The sequence below is a fragment of the Rhipicephalus sanguineus genome, chromosome 1 (assembly GCF_013339695.2).
Source record: "Rhipicephalus sanguineus isolate Rsan-2018 chromosome 1, BIME_Rsan_1.4, whole genome shotgun sequence".
Taxonomy (NCBI): Eukaryota; Metazoa; Arthropoda; class Arachnida; order Ixodida; family Ixodidae; genus Rhipicephalus; species Rhipicephalus sanguineus.
The window spans coordinates 248889390-248913237 of NC_051176.1; the positions used below are offsets into that span (position 1 = coordinate 248889390).

The 23848-nt window shown below is 43.8% G+C and overlaps 1 protein-coding gene across 2 annotated transcripts; it reads left to right on the plus strand.

Moving 5' to 3' along the window:
• The first annotated feature begins 286 nt into the window (after positions 1-286).
• LOC119376941 (mitochondrial inner membrane protein OXA1L) lies at positions 287-23578 on the plus strand. Of its 2 annotated transcripts, none has more exons than XM_037646604.2 (9): positions 287-484; positions 2487-2639; positions 5927-6149; positions 9337-9480; positions 13507-13592; positions 13720-13884; positions 17225-17329; positions 21511-21676; positions 23317-23578. In XM_037646604.2, the coding sequence occupies exons 1-9, from the start codon at positions 401-403 to the stop codon at positions 23481-23483; spliced, it is 1293 nt and encodes a 430-aa protein (XP_037502532.1). In that variant the 5' UTR covers positions 287-400; the 3' UTR covers positions 23484-23578. The 2 variants fall into 2 exon arrangements, with proteins under 2 accessions (XP_037502532.1, XP_037502537.1); XM_037646609.2 differs by having other exon boundaries at positions 5930-6149.
• Positions 23579-23848: the final 270 nt, after the last annotated feature.

Below are 23848 nucleotides of genomic sequence, written 5' to 3' on the forward strand. Positions count from 1 at the left end.
GAATATTCAGAGAAAAATCTGTTTTCCTAAATGTTTTTTTTTTTTTTTGCCCGAACTCAAAAACTTCCAAATTTTACATCCCGCAACTTGGTTCAAATAGCCCGCCTGCAGAGCCGCGCGTGCTCAGAGCACAACCGAGCGCGAATAACCTTCAAGCTAAAGGACACGCTTATGCGCAGTATTTAATGCTGTATAAGTATAAACCTTCTATGATTGCACTTTTATCGAAGTAAAGTATGCAAGGAGGTAGAAAACTCTATGCAAGGAGGGTTCCAAGATGTGTTCAACTGCGGCTCTAACTCGTAACCCGTCTCCGCATCAACTCAACGCAAGGACCGGGTAGTTGCGTAAGGTGTACAGTGGTAACTTAATTCTTTGGACGAAAACAATTAACAGCGTGATGAATACGAACTACCCGTTAAAGTACGGTATTCTGATTGCCTGGACTAACAGACCAAGTGTCTGGAATTCGCTCCGTTGTCAAGTGAGTAAAATTTCATCACTTGTGGCGGTGATCGTCTGCACATAGCAATCGGTGCGCAAAAATGTCTGCATGTGTGCTGTGAGCTTGCTTCGCCGCTCTATTTTGGCATGCGTACTTGATGTTCTTTAAGAATTAATGCTTATAGTTTGAGATCCGGACGTGTTGGTCATTTGCCTGGTCCTAAATTGTTTATCACTTCTGTTCTACTTACGTGTGTTGATGCGCAGTACCAGTGCACGTGCTGGCTTTTCAACGATCACCGTTAGTAATTATGATAAAGCGCAGTCGCAGTTTTTTTCTCATTTGGAGGATGTTGTCTGAAGAATTAAGCCTGCGTGCCTTCGGGTGCGCTGTAATACTGGAGACACCTTCGGCATATTCACACCTCACTGCTCGCAGAAGCTCGGAATTAGCTTCGTAGACGTGTGTGAGGACACCATTATGGCACATTGTTTTACATATTCTGCTGAGGGGCCCGAGGATCGCCTTTTCTTTTTCTTCCCGCACTCTGCTAGACGAGGCGAGCTCGATTTTTCGCCCGCGACAGAAGCGCCGATCTCCCCCCCAGCGGACGAATTCAAACATACGCGGTCGTATACTGCCCACATCGGATTCGGGGCCCTTCCATCCCGTGTCATCGCCGACTCAGTGGACGCGATCAGCGCACCGTTGGCGTTGGCATGTATGCGGGCAGCTGGTGTTTACATGTTAACGACGGAAAAATCGGACTACTTCATACCGCAAGACAGGTGCCCAGTATTGCCTTTCCCTGAAAATCTACAAAGAATAGACAAGCACAGAAAAGTCTTCAGCGTTAATAGCATATTTTTCTTTCCACTGAACCCATTTGATCCATGTCACGTGGAAATTGTATGCAAGCTGTGCAAAAGCTTTTAGAAAAGCTTTGTGTGTGAGGGGGCCCCGAATTCCAGCATCTTTCAGGAAGAGGCACTCTTCAGGACAGGCTGATCAAAAGCATTCACTTGTTATCACTGACCACACAACAGATTTTTATATCAGCAGTGGAAAGAGTGAGACCATGAGTATTTTTTTCTGTGATCCATATCCACAATCTTTGGGTCAGCTGTGTCTCGTGAGAGCAACAGCTGTTTATAGCAGACAAAATTAGCATTTGTATGTGGTCCTTCACTAAGCTCTTGCTTTGGATTGTTGTCATGCACCTTCGCAAGTCTCCGCACTTGTAGCACATAGCTGCGGCCCAGTGATTACGATTATGATAAAAATCATTTCTTTCGATACTGACCTTTTGCTGATGTCACAGCTTAGAATCATGGGAACACAGTCTACAATTTTTATGAACCACCCAAGCCACTTTTCCATCACTGAAGGTATACTTAAGGTGCCATATAATGGTGTGTCTCCGTTTTTCGATTCAAGATGGTTATCTGTGCAGCTTGCATAGTGCTCCAATGCAGTGACTGCTAAGTGGAAAAGAAGAAACCAATGAGCATGAGCTTTTTTAGCCTAATGAACGTCTTGCAAAAACACTGTGAGCACACAAAGTGACTAGCAAGTGCAAGACAGTGCAATCCGTGGCTGGTATAGATAAAGTGTGTGAATATTCATGTGGCGACCTTGGAACATGCAATTTGCTGGACCACACTTTATGAAAAGGTCCATCTGTAAGAAGTCTCTGCAAACTAGCTGACATGTCAACTGAACATGTTAGACAAGGGAGCGAGCATGCAGCCAGCATCATGGCAAACTATGAACAGAGCTCCATCATGATTTGCCAAGGGCGGTGCACTCAACTAGGTGTTTTCACATTACCTGGCTAAGGTTGTTGAGTCTATCATTAGCCCTGATAACCACACATCTTTCAGTTGGCATGCATGGGTAGGGTACAAGTTGAGCTTTTTAGTGACCACTGAAAACTTTTGCGGGCAGATGTATGTGTATCTAAACTGCAAAAACTTTTAAGGACGGTAAACTGTGATGGTTTCTTTCTTTGTAAGAATGTTAACTCTGTTTTCTTTTTTAGCATGCTAGATTACTTTCAGTTAGGAGCTGCCAGAGGATGCCATTGTTCAAGTCAAACAGCATAAAATATACATCTTTCAACTGCCAAGCATCTCGAAGACGATGGGTGTCATCGGAAGCCGGCAAAGCACAAACTGTCGCAGCATCAGTAGGGGTGTGTATGCTTTCCATTCAAGCAGAATATTAACAAAATTTTATGTGATTTGTGTGGGAGCTCAGCACAGGAAATCATATTTTCTACAATTACCTTCGTTTTTGCAGATGTTCATCTTGTGCAATGTTCAGCTTGTTGAAGTATGCAGGCTACTTACTCATTTGCAACTTGCATACTTCAATGTCAAGAATGGTGGGAAGAAGCATTCTATCATCATTTTAGTCTGGATGTCACATTTACCTACAGTTATTATTTGTGCCCACTTGGACAGTCTAGAAATCCCTCTTGCGACAATTGCGGTGCAATAGAAAGAGTTGAATAAATCCTGTAGAATATCCAGCCCATGAAAACGAAGGTTTCATGGTTGTTAAAATGGACCAAATTGACCCTTTGAGGGTTGATTAATTTATTTATTTCTCTTATTTCATTTTATTTATTTTTCTTGCTAAATACTGCGCCACACGTTACATATTTTATTGCAAATTTAAAGCCTTCACAGTGACTTATTTCAAAAAAGGTTTACTGTAATTTTTTTTAGATTGACCGTAAAGTGAGAAAAATATATTTGTCATAGGTATAGCTGCATCGCATGTTCACGAATATGAAAAGAAACTGAAGAATAAAAAAGTAGAAGATTGGAAAAAATGTGCTTCACAGGCTTATAAAATGTGCACTGCAGATTACTATATCATATGTAGCAATCAGAATCATCATGCCGCTCATGTTTCCGAAAAGTTGCTCCTCAGTCAGATTCCCCCGTCTTAACTCATTAGTGGTTCCTCGTCCTAATTGTTGACATTCAACGAATCTTATTCTGATTTGGGATTTGGGCAGTATTAGTGTGAATCGGGGGAAGAAATCGCTGGTTTACTCATTTGCAGCAGAGAAACTAGTGGGCCCACCTGTGGTGTAATCACTGTGCATGTGAGTGCGCGCAATGAAACTATGGTCGTGAGCATGTCTGAAAAACCAAACGATGAGAAACTTCTGGTAACTTCCCACTGAAACAAAACTAAACTTACTGCCATGCGCCTCAATGGATGTGGGAGCAATAGTCGGTGTGCTAGCCTAAACAAATCTTGGAATGGAAACTGAAGGTCAGTGACACAAGGAAAAAATTCCTTCCATCCCCGCCGGGTAACAGCACTTGCTGGGCAAAAAAAAAATTGTGTTGAAAAATTGTCGCGTTTTTCAAACATCCAGGCAGTGCCGTAAATGTACGGCATTGGCTATTTTGGACTTGTTTGCAGCGCTGTATATTTACTTCATTGACCCTCAGAGCGTTAATTTCACTTGTACTCATAACAGAAAAAGTTAGTGGTTACAATTACTTCATTAAATATGTAATTTACTACAGTGACTAGTTACTGCCCGCAGAAATGATTAAGTATAATTTATAAAATGTGATCCATTACTTACATTTATGTTATTGTCTCCTAGCATTAACCCTTTCAGATGTCACATATGGAGAATTGTCTGTGAATGCGTCAAATCGATACATTATTTCAAGGCACTGTATATTCTAATACAACAAAAATAATGTCCTAATACGCTAATTTATATGCGTTGTAGTAATTATTCCCAATTAAATTCTAAATAAATATCTATTTATTATGAAGTCATTCATGCCTTGTTCTTGCATAAATAGAATCGTATCTCAGGCTAGAAATATAGTGCGAGTTCGTTTTTGGTTATGTCAACTTTGAGCAAAGAAATATTGTACTTTGGACGTGGCTCGCGGGAAGTGGCACATCGAACATGGTAGTGCCTTTAGCAAAGCGATCGTATGCAATAGTACACTGCAAAATTGAGTTAAATGAAGACAAATTGATTATGCAGGAGATTCACTTCATCCAATGCTCAATGCCTCTGGCTCTTTCTTAGCCACTAGTCAATACAACTGACAAAAACAAGTGGTGTACACAATTGTCTACATAGCGTCTCAAACGGTTAACATTGAACAAATGCAGTAAGTAGAAGGAGCTGGCCAGGCTTTTTCAGTGTGTCCTCGTTGGTCCTTCAGATGTTCTTTTTAATATTTGCTAACGATTGCTTATAAAAATTTTCAGCGGCCATGTTCTCTAATTTTCTTGTGAACAAGTCAGCATTAACGCTGAAACTTGCTTTATATATTCAAACCCGCGTACCCTCGATCCGAAGGCGAGCATCCCGACCACTCGGCTATCCAGGCACGCCTGCAGAGCATAGCATAGCCTTGTACGGTATAGGAAGGGGGTGGAAAAGGGAAATGAGTGTGAGAAGGAGAGATGTGATATTGAGGAGGGGGGAAAAGAGGATGGGAGAGAGTAAAGCATAGTACGGAAAGAATGGGAAAGAGAGAAATAGAGGGAAAGAAATGCAGAAAGAAAAAGAAAGAGAGACAGAGAGAATATCAGTGAAAGAGAGAGAGAAAAAAAAACAGATGGAAAGAAAGAGGAAGCAAGCATCGCATCGTTTAGCGACCAGATACTGCACCACCTGGCCAAGCCGCGCATGCGCAGTAGCTAAGCCACGCCCACCGATGGAGACATCGCGCGCAACCTTCACTCTATAGTGCATAGCCTTGCTGCGTACGCCCATGGAGGAAGCCGTGCATCTTGAAGTTAGATGTGTCGGTTGACTGGGAGCACGAGCGGCGACAGACTCGCGTTTCGCTGTGCCAAGCTTTGCGTGGCTTAGTGCAAACTGCCTGCAATTTTTTTGGTTTTATTTTCTGATTGGGGGTAAATCAGGCTTTTTCAGATGTTATACTACAGAATTTGTGTGTTTCTTTTTTTTGTGATGTCCTGCTACTTTACTTTTACTGCAATTTTGGCAAGAGGTTTGCATTTTAATGGCCTACAATGTTCACTAGAAACTTGGCATTATTGCTTGCTCTATTCTGGTTTATAGTTATCAACGTGCAATAAAACCAGCTTACTTCTCTTCATCGACTCACTTCTGTACTGGTGAGTTATGTTTATGATAGTCAATTTTTCACTTTTGTCAGATGAGGTGAGGCAGGCAACAACGCCAGGGGGTTTTATTCAGTTATACAAACTGAGAAGTCCAACGTTAACATTTGGTGCAGTGAAGCGGGCATGACAAAAGTTGTGTGGCATCCTGACATAGCCTCTGCTCTAGCAGGGCTATGACTGCTGTGGCTGTTGGGTGCCCCAACATAGTCAGCTGAGGTGCCAGCTGTTTGCCAATCAGTAAATGCAGCGGGCAAGTGTCTGTAGGAGTACATTTTATGTGTTGTTAGTCTGGATAAGCTGGTGACATCATATTATCTCTACCATGACCAGCAGTTGGAACAGACAAGTGCAGAGACCGTCATCCCTGCAGTCCCACCAGCACCAACAGTAGTGCCTGTCGAAAGCTTTGTAGAATCCCTGGGAGACGACACGGTGGTGCCTACACTACAGTCCGTTGGGTTGGGAGGGTGGTCACCGTCAGGCATGGTACAGCAGCTGCTTGACCTGCTGCACACAAGTACTGGATTGCCTTGGTGGGCCACCATAGCTGTCAGTAAGTACATCCTATCCTTTGTTTCCCAGTAGCACTGAATAAGTGCTTTAAATCATCATGAAGAACTACAATGGCTAATGTGTGTATGTAATGCATCTGGATGGCAAGTTTTCTTCAAAATGTCCACAAAATAAAAAGAACCCGCTCAGACTGTCTCGCAAAATATATTTCTAGTCTCAGCCTTGCTCATTTAGACTTGCCTGAACTCTTGACTCTCAGATACAGTGAAACCTCGGTGATACGAATCTCACGGGGCCACCAAATATATTCGTATCATCTGAAATTCGTATCACCAGAAAGCATGGAAAATTAGCATGCGTCAAAAGAAAGCTGCCGTACATTTTCATTTATTGTTTTTCAGGGCCGCAGCAACGTCAGGAAGAACCCTGAATGATTGTCAGTTAAGTTTTTAGATGTCGGCAATCATAACAGCACTCGTAAATATACGGCCCGTATGCGCGTATTTATTTAATGAACCAGGTGCGCTGTGACCCGCGACAGCAAGCACCAACTCGCCCAACAACACGTTCTTCAGCAGTAGCCCCTTCCAAATTTTAGTATGCTTTTTTGCATGATACCGGAGTACTGCAGCGAAAGTAACGAAAGGAGCGCTTTGACGGGATGGATCAAAGCCACAAAATTACGGAACCACGGTCCTGTGTTATGATTTTGTTATCACGGAGGTGTTGGGTATGTTTTTTGGGAGATCTACGGCCGTGCCTGCACAAGTGCGACCTCAACGGTCGCGCATTTTGACGTTGTGAGGCCTGACTCCTTCGCCAAGACCGTCCTTGCCTTCTTTCAGTCCTCGTCCATGTTTAATAGGATGTCTGATGCACGAGGCAGGCGCGTGTAAACACAGTACGACAGCAGCCTGCGTCGACGCGTTAGAAAAAAAAAATACATGGCGCTAATGTTCTCTGTAACCTAAACGCGAAGGCACACGGAGGCACATAAGAGCCTCAAAGATTCGCGCACACAATCTCGGAGGCCGTGACGCGTCTCTGAAGGTTTATTCTGACCGTAAGAAAAGTGTTTTTCTTACACCGTGATTCTGACGATTTGGGGGTACGGCGCGCATGCCCATGCTTGTGCACCTGCTTGGCGCGTCTTCCACGACAGAGCGGACAGCACCTCTTCGTACCTGGGCGGAAGCGTACGTTCGCATGAAACGTCGCTGGGTGAAAATCGGTTCGCAACAACCGTATTCCATTACATTGCAGGCCAATGTGCCTTGGCCGGGACAAACGAAAAATTCGTATTACCCCAAAATTCATATGAGCTGTGATCGTATCACCGAGGTTTCACTGTAGTTGCACTAGCACTCAGGTGGGCCCACTCACGCCAGACACAGTCTGGTTCATATGGACTTAAAAAAATCACTCAGCCATACTTAGATTCACAGGTTCGCGGACTAACTTTAGAAGAGTAGAAGTTTGGGCCAGTTGGTGATGCATACTTTTGTAAAGTGAAGCCCAACAAATGGGACGGAGAGGTGAGCACTTGTCCTGTCTGTCTCACCTTTCTGTCCCGTTAATTATGCTTCACTTTACCATGTACACTTACTGAAGTTTACGTGGAATTGGGGTCTTGCACTCGCACAACCACCCTACTATATTCACTCAAACATGCGAGCAAGTCGCCTCACTAAAAGTTAAGGAACATTCTGCAACTACCCTATGGCTATGGCATCACAGCCCCATTACTTGCATCCTACTTGAGTATTGTTTAGCGCAACTTTGTTCATTACAGTGAATGCATAGCAGACATTTATTCATCAACTGTTCATTCACATTTTAACGTGTTGCACTTTTTGTTTATCTGCTGAACATTGCGGTAAGCACCTGCCATTACTTGTTGTACATTATCAGTCATTGAATTGTGGCTTGGAGACCGATTTTACAGCTTCACTTTCTTAAACGCATGCTGAGAAAATGTTATAACTGGCTCATCCATTTAGCAAAACAGGTAGGGTGAGAGTTCCAGTGTGCTGCTGTTCCAGAATTAGGTGCATTACAGTTGACACCCGCAATAACGAAATCGGCGGGGAAAGCACAAAATTTCGCTCTTGCGGGAATTTCGTTCGAGCGAGAATGCGGCAGAAAAGACATGGAGTTTACAAAAACACATTTTATTTCCAAAAGTCAGTGAGTTTGCTTTGGCGGGCCTTACCATGCAGCAATTTCATGCCTCTCGATCGGGAATCTCGCTTGCCACGGCACAAAGTTCGCCCCATGCACTGGTCAGTGACGGCGGCACTGCGCTGTCACCAGTATCGTCATCAAGTGCGCCTACTGGCGAACCTTCTTCCGGCTCCGCTGGATCAGCACGGATCAGCGCAGAATAGTGGACAGCGAGCTGCGCGGAACCCCGGATTTGTCGGCGATGTCCATTTTTTTCCTGCCCCTTTCCACCTCACTGATGATTGCAGCCTAATCTTCCAGCGTGATGAACTTCCGCTTTTTCGTTGGAGGCCGCATCTTCGCAGTCAGCGAAATCGGACGAAGCAATCGCAACACACAGTTCACGTTGCACCAAGCGACCGAGCAAACGCTCTACAAGTGGCTCCACACACGCGACCATGTGCGCGCAAAGCCGACAAAGCCAAGCACGGAGCCAAGCCAACGAACGAAACTCCATGAGGAATGTGGATTTGGCTACGTATTCCGCGATAACGAGCAGGTGTTTCAGCAAGCCATCATCATCACCATTGTCGCCAGCTTCATCTTTTTTTGTACAGAATGATGGCGGCTGGTTTTCAAGTGCGATGTAGCGATAGTTTTGCACAATTTAAGTGTAGTATGAATGCATTTCAGCAGTTTTCGAATGTAGGTAATGTTGCGAGAATAGATTATTTGCGCACTCGTGTTTCAAAAATTTTGTTAATGAGGGACTGCGGTACGAATATCTTTCGTAGTCGCGAGTTACGAAATGCATTGACTCCTATGGGCGCTGGCCGGTGCTCCGAAAATATTTCGTTGCGGTGAGAATTTCGTTCCCTCGGGATTTCGTTATCGCGGGTTTCGACTGTATACCTGTTTGCATAATCTGTTCAGAATTCTGAAACTCTCGTACACAAAAATTTAGTCCTATCAAGTGACTGATGTGCTTTATTGACTTGCTTGTGTCGAAGTGTCTAATTCCACCCCTTTTTTTTCCTCTTCATTTTTGTCCTCTAATTATATAGGCACACTGTTCGTCAAAGTGCTCCTTCTGCCTTTGATCATCAAAGGCCAGAAAAACTCCATTCATATGAACAACAACCTTCCCCAGATGCAGCATTTACAAGCCAAAATGACTGAGGCTAGAAACACGGGCAACCAACTTGAAGGTATATGCAGCATTTAAACTATATACAGTCGCCGACCGATAAATCGGACACCGATAATTCGGACATGCTCATTATTTCGGACAGTCGCGCGGCACCGCCGATGATCCCATAGAAGTAACGTGTAAAGACAACCGATATTTCGGACAGCTGCCAGACCTACATTCGATAATCCGGACCTTGTCCGAGATTGTCGCGCCCGCCGAATCGCCAGCCATTATCTCCTCCAGCACCTGTACCATACAAAGTATGGCCTCAGAGATTAAAACGAAAGATAAATGGTGATCCATGAGGCTTTATTTTGATCGCTACTTTATGCCTCAGAGATTTGTAATTGGAAATGCCGATCTTGGAGGCACTGGTCAACTGTGGGAAATCGTATCGACATCGCGAACATCCTACATTCCGGTTCCTGTATCCCCGCGCTGCACTGGCTATCGCCGCCATTCAGTCGAACGTGTCCGCGGTAAAGCGTTTTGCGCGTGTGTTCATTTTTATTTTGAGACTTCCTTTATTTTACGCTTTGCTGTCTCAAAAGATCTGAGTTAAATGGCGCCAACGGTGCCCTCACAGCCAGCGCCGACGACAACGAAACGCAGCAGATACAGTCAACTGCCGATTTTTCGGCCCGATTTTTCGGCCTGATTTTCCGGACATGCTCGAAAATTCGGACGCTTTCGCGGAACCGTCACCAGCCCCATAATGTCAATGGACAAAAACGTCCGAAATTTCGGACGCTAAAACTCTTCGGTGTCCGATTTTTCGGACTTTCTGCCCAAATTGCAGGTCCGAAAGGCAATAATTGAAGCCCCCACCTCTGCCGCGTCTATCATCTCGGAGGTTCGAACCAGCGCTTTCGTGAGTCGACCTGTTTGCGACAGTAGCAGAATCCGAAAGTCAGCTTTGTCGCAATGCCGAAGTGTTATGGGGTGAAGCGGACCAGAAATTCAAAGGGGCCGCTATCACGGCGCCGTGCGGCGATGTCTTTACGGATAAGCAGTGGAAATGCACGGAGGCGTGATGGCGGCAGGTGGCAAACGCGCCAGTACGGCTCAATCGCTGACAAGCCTTACGATAAGCATCTTCAGTCAACTGCTCCGTAGTGCATGTGACCTGGTGCAGTTGCATGCGTAGTGCACGCATTTAATATGCGAGAACCCAAACGCGGCGCGCCGCCATTCATGCTGCCTCTTTGTGCGACCGCTAGGTGCGCCGTACAGACGAAGTATGCCGTACAGACGCGTTCCCTTCACGAACAAAACCAGCTCGTCATCGTACAGCGATCACATCACACTGGCGGAGATACAGGCGGACTTGGTTACACGTAAGCGGAAGTGCGTGCAGCAACGCATTGACAACTTTTTTCGGCCACCGGGACCCTGAAGTGTCAAATAAAAGTATTTATTTCTGACGCATTCGTTTTTTCGGACATTCGATAATTCGGACTTGTTTACGTTCTCTGTGGAGTCCGAGTTATCGGTCGTCGACTGTACTGTTGGCAAGCTGTATTTTTCTCTTAACATTTTTTTCACTGCAAAATGTCTGCATAGTCCCACCAAAATAATGGGCAGAATGTTAAGCAGTGTGTGTTGAAGCAGTGCTTCCTCCTCTTTTTAGTTTTGACATACAGTTAAATCCCTTTATAGGAGGCGCTGATATAACAGACAATTGGGTATGTGAGACACCAGTGTGCATACATTGAAATAGGAGTTGATCAGAAAATGAGAACATGGTACCCTGCTTATAAGAGACACCTCATATAAAGGACTAGAACTGTTCCCCAGTGCATGCCTCTTATCAAGGGGCTTAACTGTATTGCTTACATATTCACCATTATTGAAAGCATGTAAGAGCACAACGGATTGCGGGTGTTTTTCAGTGTTGTTCTACTGAGCACACAAAATGTGCAACCTGTGCCTGAATTTTGAAAAACATCAGATGTAGGAATGAGAATTGGTAATTTAATATGCATTATTGCTTGTAAAATACATAAAAATTATGAAATTTGCTTCGTATAAGTCATTTGTGTCAAAACAATGAAACTTGTCAGCCCACTGCATGAACACATGCACACATGACAACACTAAGATGTGTACCTTCCAACTGTTTTCGCGAATACCCTTTGGTAGGTTAGAAGTTTGCAGCACGTCCGATTAGAATTACCTCAAAATATGTACCTATATGCAGCACATTCTGTAAACCATTAAAGGGGCCCTGCAACACTTTTCGAGCATGCTCAAAAAGCGCTGCCGATCGGTAGTCGAGGCTCCCGAGAACACGCGAGCCAAATATTATAGCGATGCGCACGGCCTGGAATTTACAATAAATTCTCAAAGTCAGCTGAAAATCGCTCCCTCTTCTCTCGACAAATGATGTATTAGTCCGCAAAATATGACGCGATTGTCGGCCGTTCCACCATTGGCTGATGTTATGATCACGATAGCACCCTCATTTTTACTTTCGTTGTTAATTTTTAGTTCAATAAGTAGATAATATGTATGTTTATATTATGTTATCGCGTTAAAAACACCTAACAAACATTAATATTAGCACTTCCGGTCTCACCGACAGCTCGTCTGCTCGTAGTTGCGTGGTTCCTTTTTCTTCGCCATGCGCAGTGCCGAAAACGTGAATATTTCTGTGCTTTTGACCATCGCCGGTTGCCGTTGAGAGTGGCAGCCGTTCGAGTGTTGCCTCGTCAGCTGAGAACTGCATCGTCGGCACGTTCTCACGACCGACCGAGGCACGGGCGCAGCGTGTCTCCGATAACAATGCTGGCGTCCGGTAATGGCGGCGCTTCGGGTCGTCTGCCAGTGCCGTCTTACGAGGCGGTGTATCGGAGTATGGGCCGAAACCGATCTCAGCTGTCATTCGTTCCAAACGAGCGCGCACGTTTGCTTCCATGGTTGGCAGAGCGATGAAAACACTACGGCGTTCGAGGTGCACACCCAACATTACCAAACCGACGCGCAGTTTTCAAGCACGCGCGATACACAGCGCGATCGACTCCGCTCGACGAGAACGACGCAAGCCGACCGGAAGTGGCGGCACAGACCACGTGGTTGCGCCGAGACGCCAGAGAGAAAAAAATGAAAAAAATGCCGCCGGCGCTGACGTCGCCTCCTCGCACCTCCGCCCTCCTTCCCTCCCCTCACGCCGCGCGCAGCTTTCCGCGCGCTCGCTGCGTTGAGTTGAGAGAGAAAGCTGCGGAACGTGATCTCTATAATTTGGTAACACCACTTAGACTTGACGGATTCGAAAAATTTTTGCGGCATATGGCTCGTGAAGAGTCATACGTCAATAATGGGACTATTCCAATATAACAAAGAAAGGTGTTGCAGGGCCCCTTTAAATTCATTGGTGCTTCTGCTATCAACATGTTATGGAATGTGCCAGTGGGGCCTGCAGTGCTTGAAAGGATTATTTATGTCGGTGTGTAAAATAGTTTACAGTTAACCTCCGTTAATGTTTTAAAAAGCCTTGGCTTAATAAAGAAATTTGAAGTTTAATAAACAGACGACATCATCACCACCGTAAATATTGCCTGATTACAGACATTGAAACATATATACAGATGAAAAAACTTGAAAATAAAATAGCCAGAGGTTTGTGCAAAGCAGTGAGTGCATATGTAAGCAACTTAAGTAATAAGGTGAAAAGGTTATTTCATTAAAAATGATAATTCCAGATTTCTCTAGCCGAAATTGGGGCTTAGATGTGTCACTTCACTTCCACAAGTATTTGCCAGTGCAAAGTAGTTTAAATTCAGGAGTGCCCTAAATAACTTTCCAAAGCATTTCTAATGAACTGGTTTTCCTTTTTTGCTTACTAGGAGGTGCATGTGTTAAGTAATAACTTCATGACACAAAAGGTGGTCACATGGTTCCAGGGCATCATTGCCATAGTTGTGATGTCTTAACACTTTCTCTGACTCATTTTGCCATCTGCTGTGCTATTTGGGAGTTCATTTTACCACTGTGACTTACATTCTGATTCAGTGTTTCCAATGTTTTTTTTTTCTCCTTTTAGCTGCCCGTCTTGCTAATGAATTGATGATGTTTATGAAAGAGAAAAATGTAAACCCCTTGAAGAGCATGATCATACCATTGGCTCAGGTATGTGCTGTCACTTCATTAGCTGGAATTTTGGGGGGTTTTGCAAATGGATCCATATCACTGCATATAATTGTGTCCCTTAGTCAAGAATCTCATTATTCACATTTTCCGGTGACTTTTGTCGCAGGCTCCAGTGTTCATCAGCTTCTTCTTTGCTTTGCGGGGAATGGCCAACTTGCCCATGGAAAGCTTCAAGACTGGTGGCCTTCTGTGGTTTACGGACCTTACTGTGCCAGATCCCTTATACATCCTGCCATTAATCACCAGTGTTTCATTGTTCTGCACTCTTGAGGTGAGTTGCTTGTTCCACAAAGAAGTCGGCTGCACACGTGGGAGGAAACACGGTTTTAATGCACCGATGTCCTCGTGGCAAGTACTCCTCGGTAGAAACTGATATTCAGTGGTTTGCTCATAATACTGCTTGAAAATTTTTATCCAGGCTCTTTGCTGCAGTGGCTTCAGTTGGATTCATAGTCATTAGTGTACCTGAATTGGTAATCGAGATCAAGCTGAGGAATGGAAAACAGTGACCTGGTCATCATGACACTGCCAATGCTTTTCTGGAGAACCTTTAATTAAACTGTTATCAGTGGCTCAAGTTACCCAAATGATTTCGTGTGCATTAACTTAAACAAAACAGGTTTATCTGTTTGATGTCTGTATTAGTGGCATCCTTTCATGAGGCCATAAATATCCTTAGTATAAAAACAATTTCGATGGCTGCTCAAAGTTGATGAGCTTTTGGAGTGGCTCTGCTGAAGGTAAGCATGCTACTGTAGTGCACATTTATCTGGCCTCATTTATTTAATGAGCTTTTGGTAGCACTCCAGGGAAGAGATAGGCTGTGAGTGGTGGTTATTTTTAGACAATGGAAGAGAGGCACATTACTGGCGAAAACAGTCAGCGGAGATTTTATTGTTGGCACAGTGTACAAGAGGAGGACAAAAGGAAATAAAAGCGTAACACTCCTAACTCGTTTACTTATGATGCCATACACATCTATGACGTGATTCTGGCTACTGGAGTCGCTTTTGCTGCATGCAGCTAGCAGAGCACTGACCTCTAAGAGCTGTATATTTCATCAAGAGGGCACTGTCACTGAGGCATAGATCAATTTGTGTGCCTAAAGTGGCCAAATATCTAGTATACCTTAAAGGGGTGTTGCCACCAAATTTGTGGCTTGCGCGTTCTTTGCTGTAAGTGTTTCCTATAGCTCCAGGAAGCATGATACATGCACCAAGATTCACATATTCTCGCTAAATAATTTAATATCGCCTTTTTATGTGGACAACTTTCGGTTTCTGGGTGGCGAGGTTGGGCAGTGACGAAGTGTAGGGGGCTTGGTCACGTGACCACACAAGGCTGTGACGCACTTAGCCAGGAAGCGACCGAAACTCAGCGAGTGATGTAGCAATCAATGCTGCCCACGGCTAGAATATATTCTAGTTCACTATAGCCGGTACGTACGTTGCGGAGGTGGCGGAGGTCCGTAGGACACCCAAGTCACTACAGCAGATCTGGTGTGATGTCACTACAACTTTAGTTGCCCCTCCTATAGAGCTACGTCACAGTTGGCGCGCTAGCGATGGGTCTCGATCGGGAGAATGGGCATTTAGGTGCACTTCAGAAGTGAATTCAAATATATTCTAAACGTTTGCTGTGTCCGACTCATCGTGTGGAGTGTCCTTGCATACAGAGCAAGCCCACAAAAGGTTTGTTATAGCCTCAAAATTTGATGGCACCACCCCTTTAATAGGGTGTACACTGAATGGAGGAAGAGGTCAGAAAAGTTGGCAACTAAGACTGGGTAAATCAAAATGTGAATAGGGGTGCTTATCTGGACATTGTCAAATACTGCCATCATGTCAAATTCTGTTATGGTGGAATTTTGAACCAATCAGAGAGGCTGTAACAACGTTCTGCGCCAATCAGAGCTGACATTCCCCTCCCCACTCACCCTCCCTTGTCACGCTCCTTCGCTAACATCTCTGTTATGAATTGTTTGCAGCAGAGCTCTCCAAGAGAAACAGCTGTCTGCTCCAATCAGTCTGGAAAAATTTATTTTCCAAGTTAGCATTGAGACAACAACTGCATTACTGACTTTTCTTCACAAAATATTGTCACATTTTTCATCCCTTGGTGTAAGTCCACTTATTGAAAACATTCACATATAATAAATCAATCCACGCCTCCATATCTGGTTTATTATGGCAAGTGCACTCAATTTCACAAGCAACGCAGGTGATTTCAACAGTCAACAGTAATGCAGTTTGATGTCACAAGTCGGACGGAGCCTTGTCTTGTCGAGAAGATTCATAATGAATGAAACAGGGCAGTCATTGTCTAAGATTAAAGATGATAAACTTGGTTTTTCATCGCGATTGCAATCGAGACTGTCATGTTAAAGCCTAGGTACTTTGACTTTAAACCCTTGGTTGGTGTTTATTGGATTTGTTGGTTATTGCAGTTTGCCGTCAGTCATACTCCTGCTTTTCATTCCGTAAGATCTTTAAGGAGAGGCAAATAATTCAACTCACACTTTAACAACATAACTGAATTTTTCTGCACATGTCCCAAAGTGCAAAAGTGGCTAACCAAATGTGCTAGACAAGGCAGGGCACAATTTTTTATTATTTGGTTGTCCCATTTCTGTGCTGCGGGAAAACAGTGCTATGACAAGCCAACTGGCCGAAAAGTACATCCTTGAAAGCTTGGCAATCATTTCAATCTTAATAACTGCCTAGGTGAGCTGCACCTGTTCTTAGCTAGGGCTTAAAGGCTGCCACTAGAAAAAGGCACTCAGCACTAAATTTAGTTCTGAGAACTATTTTGGTGTTGTGTGTAATTAGGAAACTTTGCATGTAAGTTTTCATGTTGTCTTGCACTCAAGAGATTTAAAGGGACACTAAAGAGCAAAACGATTTTTCTCATATTAGTAAAGTACTCTTTCACGATACCAAAGACACCACGCTTGCTGCGAGAAGACCCTTAGTAAGCGAGAAAACGCGCAAAAACAAAACGTAGGTGGCGACACCACCTTGAAGTTTCCGCACCATTCGCCGTGACGTCACATGTTTTGACGGCGCCTACTAGGGACTGCGTAGTTCCTAAGTGGTAAAAATGAAGTACATTGTCCTCTGAGGGGGCCATAGAGTTAACATACCAAGTTTGGGGTAATTTTGTTGAGCGAATGACGCCAAAATATGATAAATACACTTTGAAACCCATGATGTCACGCGGGGAAATTTCGGTGGTAAATTTAAAAATGAAACTTTGAAAGTTTGGGGTAATTTTGTTGAGCGAATGGCGCCAAAATATGATAAATACACTTTGAAACCCATGATGTCACGCGGGGAAATTTCGGTGGTAAATTTAAAAATGAAACTTTGAACTTAATTTTTCTCCTCCATTAATAAACCTATGATGGCGAAATTAACGACGTTAGAGTTCTCAAAGCACAATTTATTGATCTAAACCGATTCATTGTTTCTCTTTAGTGTCCCTTTAACTGCTCTTAGTCAAAACATAGAGCAAGCATTCACTCACCTTTTCTCATATACGTATTTCATAGTGTCTCCGACAATACTGTGCAAAGGGCCATTACAGAGTCTCATATGTCATTGTCTTTTTAGCTTGGTGCAGAAAGTGGTGTCCGAGCTGACAATCTGCAATGGACAAGATATGTTTTCCGGTGTCTGCCAGTGGCTATTTTCCCCATCACCATGAATTTCCCATCGGTATGCCAAGTACTTTGGGAACTATGCTCTTAATAGTCCATGTTTTCCTGTGTTTTCAACTATCTAACTAGACATATGTGATAGTATTGGTTTCATTAATTAGTGCCCTAAAGCTCTGAGGGTCACTGATTGCAGATGTAACAGATAGGAATTCATAAGGATTACATAAGAAAATACAAGTGGATAAACTTCTTTGGTGACAATTAAATGATAATTTTTTTTATGTGTGCAGTTTTATACATGGTTTATTGTTGAATAAATAGGTGAACTAGCATAACTAATAAAATTCACATAACTTGATTTTAAAGGGGCCTTGAAGCACCATCTTTTGTAGTCTCAAAAATGCTTTCAAATGAGTAAGGTGGCCCCCAGGAACATGTTAATTTTTTTAAGAGACCTAGTTGAACAGAGATATTACAAGCTCAGTGTTTACCTTTTCCAAACTCTCTTAAAGGGACACTAAAGGCAAATAACTAGGCTTGTGCAGATAGTAAATTTTAGATTCGAAGCGAATTCGAAGAGAATAGTGATTTTGGTCGAATAATTTCGAATCGAATTTGAATACTAGTATATATCACATATTATAAAGAAAAATCAGCATATTTGTCATGACCCAACCAACCTGCACAACATTTTTTTTTAATTGCAACAAGGCATGTGCAAATGTCATTCTTTTTGTTTCAAAGGAAGTGGAAGCAACTTTGAATAGTAGCAGGATTTGGCTTTCGGTAGAATGCAAATAATAACGTGTAAAATATATTGAATTTTAAAATTTACTATACTTGGAGCATATAAGCCGGTATAACAAGTTCTTAAACTTAAAAAAAAAAAGTCACAGTTTCGCCGCAACGGCGAAGCAATGAATGCGATAGCAATAAATTGAATGTAACTCGAAGAACAGAAAGCAGCTCGAAATTGCCAGCGCGTCACTCGAGCCCAAAGGATGCACGAAAAGAGCGCACACAGGACGAGCGCGAACTAATGCGTCACAGCTCGACACTTTGAACCGCACTGCTCAAACATAAAGCAGGACGCACGAAACGAACGAACAGGTACACACAGGGCGAGCGCGAAGTAATTGTCACAGTTGTTACTTATTTCTGTTTGAACAGTGCGCTCCTTTCGCAAACGCGGCTGCTGCAGCGAGCGAAGTGACCTTCGTACCCCCCGCTCCACCCCACTGGCCGCCCCTTCTTTCCTCGAGATAAGCGCACGGAGGCGACCACGCCCTGTAGGGCAAAGAGCAACGGCGTTCGCAGGAGCGGAGCGACAATCTTTAAAGTGCGCCACGCGCGCACATTGTGCCATCTATGTGGTGACTAAGAAAGCATGCTGAAGTAAATGGTGTATATAAATAGCTTGCTGTTAGCAGGCTGGATGATGGCACTGTTCGTGGCCTAACCGTCTAACGCCGCGCTCTGCGAAGCGAGAGGTCATCCGTTCGATTCTGCGCATCAGAAAGTTTTTCTGAATTATTTTTGTTTGTGGCTTTTATATATATATGTACACATATACATATACGGTGCATGACGGCGGCGACGGGGTCGGCAAAAATCAGCCGAGACTGACCATATAATTGCTATCGCAATAAAATGATGAATCGATGTGAGGGTAATATGTTCATTTAACTTTGAAGTGGGGCTTCGCGGCAGTGCGGATTTTTCCTGGAAAGGTGTATTCACGGCATAGCACCCCTCCACTGCAGTGACACTACCTTTACAGGAGGTTACAAGTGGACAGTGCGGATTTTCTTTGGAAAGATGTATTCACGGTATAGCACCCCTCTACTGCAGTGAAACTACCTTTACAGGGGGGGTTATAAGCGGACTAATATGCACCTATTCGTTCATTTCGAATGCTTCGAAATTTTCAATAATTTAAATTCGAACCGAAGCGAATTCAAATACTGTATTATTCATTCGAATATTTGAAGTCTTCGAATATTCGCACAAGCCCACAAATAACAATTTATGTCAGAGTGAAAGCTCAATGTATGACAACGTCTAAAACGGCAATATTATCAACAGCAGTGTCCCACTTACCAAGAAATTAAGCTGTATGTATCACACGGTAAGTGCTACGAGCGGGACATTTTGTAAATGATCCCGATGACGTGAGAGAGTCCGACTACAATTAATCACTCGTAATCAAACTAGTTGCAATAAAAAAAGAACTCTCCATGCATCAAGAGACGTAATAAAATGCTGCTTGTTCGTTTCTGTTTGATTCGTGGAAAAAGGAACCTCTTTGGTGTTGCCATGGCGAACAGCGCGCATGGTTCAAAGGTTCCGTTTTCGCCGAACTGCGCTTCGCCCGGCACCCTGCTTCGCTCACGTGGTCGCGTCTCAGTGGTAGTTTCGGTATCGCGTACTGCCGCGTGTGTTTTGCGTGCTCGTGAAAGTCGCTCTGACAAAAAGTTCGACAAAATTCCGCATGCATGTGATGTTGCCGGATGCCCGAATGGTGCACGCCGCCGCGCAGTAAAGGTGGGCAACGTTGGACATGGCAACAGTGACGTGAGAATGACCGCTTTCAAGTGGGTGATTTGGGTGATTTGAAGTGCGCTAACGCGATGTGGACCACTAAAACGTGATTTTATTTTAAGATAAGCACTTCCTTGGCACAAAAGTAGCACTACAAGGTTTCTGGACCGCTATTTCAACAATTAACGTCGACTTAATATTTGCCTTTAGTTTCCCTTTAACATCCTCCTTACTGATGAAGTGGGTCCTAAGGTGTTGCATTTTATTCTTATCGGGGGGGCCAGAGGACAGCTGTCAGTGTGAGCAGACAACTGTCAATTTCTCTTGGAAGTGTGCAGTTCTCGTCAGAATATGAAGCACATATCTTTGAGCACTCTAGCCTGTTTAGTTAATCGTGCCATTCCAATACATGGTAATAGTAGGAAGGAGTGCACCGATCCAAACTTTCTGCCTGTGTCATGTCAACCGTCAACCAATAACAATTTTCTAGGGGAATCTGCCCAATATCTGCCCAATATCGTCACAGAATAGCTGCCTCCAGCTGGCTCACCGCTGGTAGGGGGCCTCGGTTCAGAAAAAGGGCGTTTTAGAACGGAGTCATTGTGTTCTGTGGCATGACTATCAAAATTTGGCCATGTTACTTGTCCGCAGGATGTGTTTTCTCATCTGCATATGCTGAAGATATCCGTTTGGTGCTTGTCTTGTTTTGGTAAAGTTATTTTACAGCATCAGTTCAGAGTTTAACAAGGGCTCATAGTCGTAAGCCTGCCAGTGGTTAAGACATGTCTACTTCTGGGTTCTCCCCACGGTAGGCGGCGGTAGAAATGCTGCCCACGGCTTCTATTTCACCGGCCACCGCTCCCTCCCGCCACCTGCTTATGTAAAAGGGAGTCTGAACAGGTGTCCTTGTAGTTTCAAAGATGGCCAACTCCAGTGCCAGTGCTTGAACACAAGCACCCTTGCTCCTGTTTTCTATGAGCGTCATAGGTGGCACAAAATGCGTGACCAGAAATGAAATCTGAATGTGTGTCGAAAACAGGAAGTTTGAACACACATAGGACAGGAACAGGAATTATTAAACTTAATGCAGTTGAAACTCAATCTAACGAAGCCTGATTTTATGAATTTCCCGATCTAACGAAGAAATTTACGTTACCCGGAAGGTACCCATAGGGTTCAATGTTGTCTTCAACTCAGAATTAACGAAGCTATCATAGTACTAAACCCGATTTAACGAAGTTTTTCCAGAAGTAAATGAGCAAAAATGCAGTCTCTTCTTTTTGCTCTGGCGTGCACCGCAACGCTATCGTGTTAGAAAATCTAGCCGCCCTTGTCATGACCCTAGCTTTATTTTGATGAGGCCGCACGCTGCGCCTATGCAAGGAGCAACGGACTTGACAGTTGGTAGCGCTCCTACGTACCAAATGTCACTACGGGCGGTGATGGTATGTTGTCTCTGTAAATGCTGTCACAGGAACGTGGTTGCTTTCGTTATTTAATGGTTTATGCGACAGATGGTACAGGTTGCCTCATCGCAACTTCCTTGCTCTACCTTCTCATGCAATCACCGCACTCATTCTCCCTGTGTTTGCAATCAGCATCTTGTCATAGCATCGCGTGACCATCCACCTCGCCTTTATCTGTCATCCACCTCTACTGTCTCAGTTACCGCAGTGCAATGTTTAATAATACATGCAGGCTCTGTTGTGCTACTGGGTCACAAGCAACGTGTTCACCCTGTGTCAAGTGGGTGTGCTCCGCATTGAAGCAGTGCGGAAGCGCTTAGACATACCAGCACTGATCAAGCACCCGAAGAGTGAATTAAAACTTTCGAAAAAGGGATTCGTGGAAGGTGTCAGAGAATGTGAGTGAGCACAAGCTTTCAATCTCTTTTCTGAAAGTGTGCATGTTCTTGTATTGCGGTGTTGTGTTTAAAAGCTTTCTTAAAGGGCCCCCAAACCTCCTCCGGTACTTCTTTTTTAACATTTCAAGTAAGCACATGCATCCACTTCAGTATGCCGTCATGATCAACAGTGCCAAAGGCAGCAGCGGGCATGCCAAAAGAAAAATCTTGTATTCCTCTTCAGGCCTTTTGGTACCCTCAGAGTTGGTCGCGACGTCACCAGGAGAAGCTGGTCATGTCGGCAACAGCAAGAACTTGTTTGTCAGTCTGCAGTGGTACGCATGCTCCCTGCTTTTCCTCCTTGCATGGCGAGGAAGAGAGATGAGCCAACGAACTGAGCGTAGCGAAGGAAAGAGCGAAACGAGCGAGGGCCCCATTTCAATCATCAAATGAGTGCAACTCCGTCATTACGGCTCCATGTCGCACAATTCTCGCGGCCACGCGTTCATTGTAGACTCGTGCACAACTGCAACACTGCAACTAAATTTAGAGCTCTGGGTGGTTTAGGGGCCTTTTAAAAGCTTGACTAATACATTTCTAGAAACAAAAAATCGTTATTTGTTTAGACTAAATGGCTGTGTGTTCGCAATAAGGTTAAACGTCAGAAAAGCAATGCTGCATTCTCAGTACATGCACAGAATAATTTGCATCTAACAAAGTGTTCACAATCTAGCTGTGATTCCACGCTGCTGTATTATCTGAACCACATTTAAAGCAGCTGTCTAGGAATATATTTACAGTGATATGAGGGCAACACTTTATTCTGCGGTCTTGGCAGAGTGCATAGTAAAAATTGTAGAAAGCCTGGGCCTTTTGAGATGACTAATATGTGTGGCTAGCTGTGCAAAGCTATACTTCACTATTCAAGAAAACAAATAGTGCAATTGAAACTTCAAAAATAAAAAGTTCATGTTGCCGCTTTGCTTCCGTTTACTTGTAAGAATATTTCGGACATAATTGCATAACTTGAACAAAATATTGGGCCTTATAAAAAGCCTAGTGTCAGATAGTACAGATATAAAGCAGCACCCATATGAAATATTACATTTGCAATCCAAGTGGAGCTGTCACAAAAGGTTTACAAAAGGAAATGTCTTTGGTACCTAGACTGAAAATATAAACAGTTACCGTTACTAAATGTATTGAGGGGCTCGGTTTTGATTCGACCAAAAGGTAATGAAGGCCAGGAAAGCTCAGGAGATATTATTTGTTGTTTCTAATTGAAGTGCAGTAATTTGAAATAAAGGCAAAATAGTAAATTAAAGTGGGCAAAAAAATAACTCTTTGCCAGTGGGGACCGAACCCACAAACCTTGCATTATGAATGACATGCTCTACCAACTGCGCTATGGCGGCAGTCATTCCCCTATTCACATTGATTATTTCTGTGTGTGTAAGTAACCCTGGGGGTAAGCAAATATGTAAACCAACTCGCCATCAGTGGGGCCTGAACCCACAGTCTTGAATGTGCCCTAATGGGACTTCAGTAAACTAATAAGCACTGTCACCTGGTGTTAGTAAGTATGGACTGACTTACTAAGATTCTGTCACAGTATAGAATTGTTCACAGATTGATATTACTGATTTCTTTTTCACTTTCAGCCTTCACAAACACCCGCATCGCCCGTGAGATTGAAGAAAGGGCTAAGGCAGACGAGGTACGATTCAAGAAAGCTGGGATAGGTCCAGTGGTGAAGACTTATACATATGATCCTACCAAGCAGGCTTTTGCCAAAGGAGCTGGTTCAAGTCAGAAAATCAATGGTTAAGGTTTCTTAGAACAGCAGGACTCCAAGGTGCCCTTTTTAGTCTCATTGAATATTTCAGCAGTAGCTGCTTGTAAATAAACTAAATATATAAACCTGAGTAGCAATTCTGTGATTTAGTTCATTACTATGGGCATTGCCTACTGTGCTCTTACCTTTCAACTACAGTCCTAACTTGGAACTTCTTTTTCATAAATGCTGTTTTTTTTTTCTACTACTTTGTTTATCATGACGTTATGATGTTGGCACTGACGTTCTGCCTCGCTGATCATCAGCCCTGCTGTGTTAGAAAGGTCTTGTGAACTTAAGACCCGATTTTTGAAATCAAGGCCGTAGCTGACGTGACACGAGATTGGTGTATCTTGCAC